Source organism: Oxyura jamaicensis, chromosome 1 (assembly GCF_011077185.1).
Source record: "Oxyura jamaicensis isolate SHBP4307 breed ruddy duck chromosome 1, BPBGC_Ojam_1.0, whole genome shotgun sequence".
NCBI lineage: Eukaryota > Metazoa > Chordata > Aves > Anseriformes > Anatidae > Oxyura > Oxyura jamaicensis.
This window is the reverse complement of record NC_048893.1, coordinates 160,658,848-160,668,181: the sequence shown is the minus strand read 5'-3', so window position 1 is coordinate 160,668,181 and position 9,334 is coordinate 160,658,848. Positions and strand designations below refer to the sequence as shown.

The 9,334-nt window shown below is 46.0% G+C and overlaps 1 protein-coding gene across 1 annotated transcript; it reads right to left on the bottom strand.

The window, feature by feature from the left end:
- Positions 1-1,732: 1,732 nt before the first annotated feature.
- On the bottom strand, positions 1,733-8,062 carry KCTD12 (potassium channel tetramerization domain containing 12). Its single transcript, XM_035320328.1, is given in 3 exon segments — positions 1,733-7,101; positions 7,103-7,831; positions 7,833-8,062. Coding segments are annotated over 3 exon segments (1,011 nt in total). The 5' UTR covers positions 7,917-8,062; the 3' UTR covers positions 1,733-6,903.
- Positions 8,063-9,334: the final 1,272 nt, after the last annotated feature.

The following is a 9,334-nucleotide window of genomic DNA, read 5'->3' as shown; positions in this document are numbered from 1 at the left end:
TTCCGTCCTCAAACCCTAGGAGATGATGTGTTGAAATTCCTCTGATCTTTTAATCTGCAAGCGACCTATAAACTTTTCTTTTAGAAACAAAAACACCAGTGTATTTGTATACTTACACTCTTCCTCTAACATTTCCTAAAGAAATATGACTGTCTGGTCCAGTTGTCTGCAAGTGAGTGCTCTCCAGCCTTTAACATGATACAAACAAGTCCAAAGGGATAAACATGCTACTGTTGCAGCAAAGCAGTTTTCCTAATAAAGCCATTTTTCTTACCTATAGAAGGTGCCTTTGCCCAGTTTTATTAGAATTAATACAGTACATTTCATGGGTTATTCAGACCACAACACTTTAAGCAACTATAAAGCTATTTTTAACTGAGAGTCTTTATCATCTCTCTAGCATCACAGCAGATAAGCTATTAGGCAGCCTACTCCAAACAGCTAAATCTTTCCCATATTCCAAACATCCCCTGAAACAGCAGATAACGTGCAGACCTTGGAAGCAAACCCTAGAAATGTGTGGTTCAGAAACCTAACGGAGGAGAAGTGCTGATGTGTGGCCATCAGGCTGCACGGAGCTTAGCAGCATACAAATGTGCTGCCCCTCTTCACTCAGGCCAGGTGCCAGCAGTGGGGCCGTGCTGGCTCGGGGACCGCTCATCCATCTCAGTCCGTGCTGGGAAGGGAGCAAGGCAGAAGGGGCTGCTGCAGTCAAGGCTTGGGATCTGGCTCTCAGCTGCCCTCCCAGCTCGGCTCTGACAACAGAAAGGGAAGGGAAAGGGAGGTATTGCCATGTAGCACTTGTGAGTCACTGCAAGACCTCCTTGTCCCTTGCAGCTTTCTGAAGCAGTGACGTCTTGAGCTCTCAGCCGGAGGAAGATGTTGAAGAGAATTTTACAAGGTGATGAAAGTTAGGAATGCTTGTAAAAGACTACAGATTTGGAGGAAAAAATAAAAATAAAAATAAAAAAATCCTTAATTGTTACAAGTTACATTCCTGGAAGAGTCGCTGCCCTTTTAAAGGAAAAAACTACTCTTCTAATAATCCCAAACATTGCTGTATTACGAGGGGGGAGATTGTCATCACGCTATTTGGAAAATATGAGTCAAAACCAAACTACAACAGAAATCTACATAGTTATGGTGATATGATGTGCCGAAGGACGGACTATTAAATGTTATTGTGACCCTAAAGTTCACCCACTAACAGAAAGAGATGAAACTGAGGTGGCAGCATTGTGGGTTATTGCAGTTAGCTCATGAGCCCAAAAAAAAAAGTCACTCCCATCGTACCAGCACTGTGCTCCCTCCAGAAGAGTGAGTGTGTGCAGGGAAAGGACTGGAGCAAGGGGCTTTTCCTTTGTTTTTTCATTTCAAGACACAGCCTGCTCCTCAATGAACTAACTAAGGTTGTGACTTTATCTCAAAATTACTAAAGAAAATAATAGATCAAATGCTCCTTGTTAATGGAGCTGGTTTTCTATCCCAGTGTGGATAGAAACTGAATTTATTGTTTGGACTAAACAAAAATGCCTTGAACTCCTTATGGTATCAAGAAATTTCCTGAAAACTTCATGAGGCTGCTACCACTATGTGTAAGGATTTCTCCTAGCTCTTATTTCCTCACAAGGAAACAGATCTGTTAGCAACCTGACTCACTGTTGCTAACAGCTTTGATGGAGGTATCGAATATTCCATACTATGTGCTAAATAACTCTTAGAGCAAGAAATGTATAACAGAGCTCCATTTTATTCCAGTTTGAACACAGTGGAGAGAGGAACAGGGAAGAAATGTGATAATATGACTGACAGTGGTTGCTGTCATGCTGCCTTTTTCCAACAGACTTGCGATGGTGGTATTGCTACTTCAGCAATCATGAACAACAATTTTGTTTAGCAGCAGAGCCTTACATCAAGTACAGTTCACTGTGAAGAGACAGCACATGCAGCTCAGCTTTATGAAAAACAAAATTAGCAATCAGTTTCATAAAGCTCATGCTAGTGCTTTCTAAATAAATAAAGCGTTTCCGCTATTTTTTAATTAACAAATATGCTGAAGATATCCTATAATAAAAAACTGAGTCAAATCCAGCCTCTGGAAAATATTTTCTTGTGCATCACAATCATTTTCTGCTCGCCAAAAGGGCAGGAGTCCTGAAAGCTCCACGTTCGTAACAGAAATCCTCTCCAGCAAAGGTACCAACAGATGGGTTTAAGACAGACAGCCAAGGCGGGCTGTTGTAACAAGACTCACAGCTGCCAGAGCTGCACTTGGAAGCAATGCAGAAATCTGCAGGCTGGAAAAAAAAAAAAAAAAAAAAAAAAAAAAAAGTTTTAAGCCATTCTAACACACCCGTTCATTTGGTTGACTGGCTAGTGTTGCAAAAGTGAGTGTGGCCGCTGGCGTCCTCAATCTACAGGGACTTAGTGCACTTGGATTCATCCTCCTTTGACAAAAGATTTTATATAAACAGTGCCAAGCGTTAATTATAGTAATTTGTTGTTAGCCTTGTTTCCTTAGGAAATAAGGCTCATGCACTTGCAGTGCTGTTTGGATGGACATCTGTCCTCTTTAATAACTTCTTAGCTCATGGGCAATTTCAAACAAAATTGGAAGAAAACTCACAGATGTTACACTCTTACAAATGCCATGAATATTGCTGGTTGGGAAAAGGAGGAGAAAAAAATAATAAAAAAATAATAATAATAAAAAAATCTTCAGTGTAGCAGAAGACAGTTCTGCCAGAGAGCATGCCATCTTTTGCCTAGTAGAAATAAAATAAAGGGGACATAGCTGAGCAGAGTAATTGAAGAGGTAAAATAAAGGAAATTAGACTTACGTTTGCAGAAAAGACAGAGTTAAAGTTCTGCTGCTTACGGAACAACCTCCCTTCTTGTATTATGGGATAACAAAACTCTCAAATACCATCAAACCATCAAACAAAATGATTTGATCAAAATGCCTTTGCATCATAACCATTCTACCCAAGAAAGATCTATTACATATACAGATGCTTTACACAAGTGGATTTTACAAGCAATTCATTATTAATGAATCCGACCACAGCACTCTAATAGTTCATAGGGCAGCCAATACAATCACTGTTCTGTTCCTTAACAGTTTCTACGTGCATTTCTCTCAGATCTTTCTTTGGGTATTAATGGTTGTTTCATTATATGAATATTCCATCTAATTTCATAATTTTCTGGCTTCATTTAAATATATATATATATATATGTTGCTTTTCAGATTAAGCTATTTAGTCACTATGGTTTACTGAGGACTGATTTATACTGAATAGTACCACAAAAATTCTCTGTGACACTCGAAAGGAAATATGCAGCCTGAGCATTATACACGTCTGTTTGTCATGCTATGGGTGTTACTAGAAATCCCTATTCTTTATTCAGTGTTTCTGTTTTATTTATCAGCTAGGAGCCTTTGCTAAAGTTATGAATATGAGACTATGGAACAGAATGCAAAGCTAATGACATCTTTAACAAGAGTAAAGAAGACAGCATAAATCACAACTGAGTTAATATTTAAAGAACAACAATTTAATTTGATGTGTATCAGTCTCCTAGGAGGATCTTTATTTTCAATGCTATACATGAGAAAGTAAGAATGAGTAAGTGGTTTGTTATCTACATGTATAAAAATATAAACATCCTATCAACCATCCACAAAGTCACCCTTCATGATGTGCACCAGTGAAAAGACCTATGCCTTAACTTCCAATTAAAGAATGACTGCCTTTGTTTTTTAATAGCACTTACGAATGCTACTGCATTTATCTGTAAGTATATGAACTGTGAACAACTGCTACACACCATACACAGGACCCCAGCAGCGTGCCTCTGGATTTTGTCCTTCCTCAGATAAACAGATTAGCAGAGTCATCTTGGTGATTCATTCTTTGAGCTCTCACTAGAGGGAACTATCCAAATTCAGTGACTTCGCGCAGGGCATTTTACCTCTTTAAAAATTTGACTGAGATTACCGATTAATGTTTAAGAAAATGTCTAGTCTTCTGTGGCATGTCATAAAAAAACTACTGTACTTATGGCACTATCATTTTAAACCAAGATCTTGATAACTCATAAGTAAGTGAGGGGGCCCATTGCCTAATACTAATCACGCTTAAGAGTTTTGAGCACAAATGCAAATATTAAAAAAAAAAAAAAAAAAAATCAGTTCATGTTTTTATTATACCCACTTTTGCTTAAAAATACGTGAGTTTCTGGGTCAAATGCCAGCAAAGGGTAGGCATTCACTGATCAAAGTACAGGCAATCTTTGTTTTAGAGATGCATTCAACCACCTAGAAGTTTAGTTATGATTCACATTCAAGCAAATATGCCATCAATTTCAGTTCTACAATTATGCTGATATTCATTTTCAGTTTTATCCTTAGAAACAGGAAGAGGAATCCAATGAAACATTACCATATTATGTACATAGCGTAATAGGCAAATGTTCAGCGAGATATATTATGAAATTCTGTAGCACTAAAATGATTAAAAAACTAAATGATTCGTGTAAAATGTTTATATACTGTATATATATATACACTAAATCACAAGTTCAATTTAAAACTGCCCCTATTCATAGCTTCTATGACGGATTTAGTAAGCTACAAGATTCTTAAAAAAAAGAAAGCCATCTAGAGCGAATTTGAACACTTTACTGAAAACTGATTTTATACAAAATATTAAAAAACATACTTCAGAAGTACTTAACAGAAACTAGAAAAAGACCGTCATTATTCTTGAGAATGACGTTTTAAAGACCTAGTAGCTGTGATCAATATCCTTTCACCCGTGGTATAAATAAGTTATGCACAAAGAAATCATCTCAGAGTAAGGCATAGGACAAACAGGTTTTGTTCTGTCTTCAGGTGTATTGGCCTCTCACTCAATCTTATTGCTCATCTAACACGACAGGTTACACATTTCTGTCCTTTTAAAAATACCCCATTATACATCTATCTACAACTGGACAACTTTCAGAGCTTTCATATGCGCATCGTCACTTTAATCACACTGATAAACAATCTTGCTAACATAAAAAAAAATCATGGCTATGCAAATTATTTTCAGTTTTATGCAATTGTACATGTACTTAGTGAAAGACCAAGTGGTGAACACAAAGACTAAGCACTGAAACTCAACGCATACATAGCTATAGCTCTTTTCAAAGGAATTAAGCTTTTAAAAATAAAAATCTACAATGAAATTCTTTGGTTAGATACAAGTGCTAGCAGTATTTCTTAATTTGGGGTTAGAACAATCTGTTATTCAATAGTTTTAAAAATGCAACTTCAACCATTAACATGCTAAATTCTTCAACGCTCAGGATTTATTTACGATACTTTTCTGTTACTGTCTCAAATGGAGAACACAGGTTTCAAAATCATGTTCAGGTTTTAAAGTGCTTTTGTACTCAAATCTTCAGGAATTTATTAGAAAGAACTGCTTCATTTTCCATACTGTAAAAACCGCTACTCTGTTAGATAACATGAACACAGCTTTAAAGGGGTCATTTCCCCTGAAGAAAGCTGGCGTCATTCTTGTTTTCGTAAGGATAGGGCTTAATGCTTTCTAAGAATGATTGTGTCTAGGAAGAGGTACTGAACTCTCAGCAGTGTCACTTTCCCGACAATACTGCCATGATAAACAAGAAATTTTTTCTTAAAAAAAAAAAAAAAAAAAAAAAAAAAAGTTGCTTCAGCATCAATTCTGTTGGCTTCAAAGTTTTACAGCACTAAAATGACAAAACAAAGTAATAAGCAGGGTGTTGTTCTTGATTACAATTATAATGTACATCTGCTTCAATTCAATACATGTGATTTCACCCTCTCGGGAAAAAGGCCCTACCTTCACTATAGCAAGCCTGGCTGTTATCTCACCCCAGTCATTTTGAGGGTGTTTAAGGAAATATGCATTGAATTTTCTATGCATATTGCAGACAGTGACTTCAAGAGAATCGTAAGGACTTCACACCACCCGTGAAAGTTACAATGTACAAGCATTTTAGGTTTTCAAAGAGTTGTCACTTGACCTTCAGTGGGCACAAACGTGTCTCTGAGGACACTTCACAGTTCAAGTGGTTCGTTATCCAGGGAATCAGTCCTTTCATATCAGCCTCACGCATGTGCTACGCAGGCCATGGCCCAGTTTAACAGCCTGGAAAGTTCAGAGGTTTAGGCAGAAGAGAGGGTATGGATATGGATGCAATTGGTCACAAAGGGTCACACACGCACTTCCTGCAAAATTACTCTTCTCTACGGGTTAAATGTGAGCTGCTATGCCAAGCCTTCACGAACAGGTATCACTTTCAGTCATTCACAGGTTGGCATTGCTTTTGGGAGGGGAAATAAAATGGACCACTGCGAATCTGCCCAACAAGGTAGAACCTCAGTGGGAGTATGGGGATGAGAAAAGACAGCTATTTGTTGTGCCACCTTCAACAGAAGTCGCTGAAAAGCAACTGGAAAAAAAATAAGTTCCTTGGCCCCTAAACATTTTTTTTAAATACCCCACCCTGGCAGGGCTACCAGCCCTCACCCCCCTCGTGCAAGGAGAGGCAGGAGCTATGCACACACACACCTTCCCGGGATGGGTGTTTGTCTACCATCGCTACCTCTCCCTCCCCGCTACCAACACAGCTACTGGGGGCTGTGAGGGGGGAAACAGCGGTGCGAGAAGGGAGGCGGCTGCCGGGCCGCGACATGGCGGCCCAGGCAGGACACGAGATGGCAGCCAAGGCGGGACGCGACATGGTGGCACCTCACCCCCGGGGCTCTCAGGAGGTGCGTGCAGGAGCAGGGGGCTGCAGGGGCTGGGGACGAGGAGGTCGAGGGACCACGTCCCTCCTGCTTGTCCTCCTAGCGCCGGGCGGGGCTCAGTCCCGGCAGAAGACGTACTCGGTGTAGCTGGTCCAGATCTTGTCGTCGGCGGGGCCGCCCTGCTCGGGGGCGAAGGCGCAGGTGCCGGTGGAGGAGCAGGCGGCCATGCGGAAGCCGGCCTCGGAGAGGCGGTCGAAGGCTTGCTCGAGGAAGTTGAACTTGAGGTAGTAGCGGGCGGTGTAGCGCTCGGGGGGGGCGGTCGGGGTCGCGGCTCTCGTTGAGCGTCTCGCCGAAGACCTCCTTGGCCAGCGCCGTCTTGCCGCACACGGTGATCCGCGCCACCCGGCGGAACTTGGCGTCGGCCTGCGCCTCCCTGCCGATGGTGTAGGAGCCGCGGTAGCCGATGGTGATGTACCCGGAGCGCCGCCCGGCCGCCCCGTCCAGCGACTGCGAGGGCGTCAGCAGCGGCCCGCCCGAGGGGCTTCGGCTGGCGGTGGGCGACGGCGCGGACGCCCCGACGGCGCTGCCGCCGCCGCCCCCTCCGTCGGCCGGCTCGGCCTCCAGGTAGCCGAGCAGCGCCGGCGGCGGCTCGTCGGCGCACAGCGAGCCGTCGCGGTGCAGGGCGGCGGGGCGGGCGGCGGCGGCAGCGGCCCGTGCCTGCGCCAGGCGGCGCGCCAGGTCGGGCAGCTGGAAGTACTCGGCCTCCCGCTGCAGGCGGCTGCGCTCGGGGAAGTGCTCGGGCAGCACCAGCTGCAGGTCCCGCAGGTAGTCCAGGATGTAGCGGAAGAGGAAGCCGTCGCGGTCGAGGAAGAAGCGGCCCTTGCTGTCCCGGGGCAGCTCGCTGGGCTGCTGCTGCGAGAACATGCGCCAGAGCAGCGAGTCGCGCACCGAGACCACGGTGCAGCGCCGCGTCACGTACACCTGCCCGCCCACGTTCAGCTCCACGATCTCCGGGAAGGACGACCAGCCGCCCGGACCCCCCCCCAGCCGCCGCCGCCGCCCCGCTCCCCGCCGCCGGCGAGACGCCGCCGCCGTTGGGCAGCCCGCGGGCGCTGTCCGCCAGGGCCATGCCGGAGGGAGCCCGCCGCCGGCGGGGAGCCGCCGCCGCCGCCGCTCCTCCTCCTCCTCCTCTTCCTCCTCCTCCTGCCGCCGCCGGAGCCTCCCGCCCCGTCGGTACCTGGAGCCGGGCGGCCGCCGCGCTCCGCTCAGGGGCCGGGGAGGCGCCTCCGTCGGGCTGCGAGCGACGAACCCCGGCGGCGGGGCCGCGTTTATGTAGCGGGAGGCGGGGGAGGCTGGCGGGGGGCAGAGCCGAGCGCGGGGAGGGGACGGAGACGGCGACGGACGGGGGACCCTGCGTCAGCCCCGTCCCCCCGCCCCGTTCTGCCTCCCCGCCCGGCGCGGGGCTGCGGCCGCCCCACGGACCCCTTTCCTTCACGCGGGAGGGAAACCCAGCCCCGGTCTTGCCGTCCTCAGTCGCTTATGCCGAGGCGCAGGAGCCGTGGGAGCTGCTGCAGCATGTCCCGTTAGGTGGCACCGGCATCGGGGCTCGGCTTCGGCAGAGGGAGAGACCCCCGGGGTTGTGGGGTGTCCGCCGGCCGCATGTCGAGCTGCCTCGAGAGCCTGGATCCTCGTGTGTGTGTGGTTATGTATGTAGCTGGGTGCCCTGGCAGCTGGGATTTAATTTGGATTAATTAGGTAGATCAGGATCTGCGTGAAACATAAGCACCTATTTAAAATGCGTTGGCAGAGAGCATTTAACTTAGGGTTCGGGCTTTTGCTCGAATTTCATCTGCCTTTCCGTGTCTCTTTACAAGCAACCGCAAAGAGCTGCTGCTCTGGTGCGCTCAGTTGCCCTCCTCTGGGAGTTTAAGCGTGCTTTCTTCCTCGAGAGAACAGCTGAACGGACAAGGGGGTCTGAGGAGTGCGAAGGCAGCCGGCAGTGCTTTCCTTTCCTTTCATGGGTGAGAAAGAAGCCCTCTCTGCCCTGTCCGTAAGGCATGGGTCTGCGAACTAGAAATCGGAAGATGCAGAGACAGGGTTAAAAGTGCCTCAAATACTGAGAAATGCGTGCGGAAGGAAAGGCAAGTTAGTTCTCAAGAAGCAAGCTAAATTTGCCCAAGAGAAGAAGAGGAAGAAGAGAGGGAGTTGAGAAATAAAAGTTTTGAAAAGGGAATAGATGATAAAAAAAGAACAATGTGTTGTGAGAGAGCTGACAGAGGTGTTGTGGTCGAAGGAAGGATGTGCGCTTGGGGCACCGGACACTCGGAAGCTACAGGAGATTAATCTGAATAAACCTAAGAATAAGGTACCAGAGATGTGGAATGTTGCATTTTCCATGTGGAAAAGCAGGCTGCCAGGACTTCAACCACCGTGTATTTTCATCTGTGGGAGCAAAATGGCAAATTAGGTTAATCTGATATTTTGCTGACATTTTATAACAAGCGACTTGTTTCCGTCTCTCTCTTCCTTATTTTGAGAGGAGTAGGA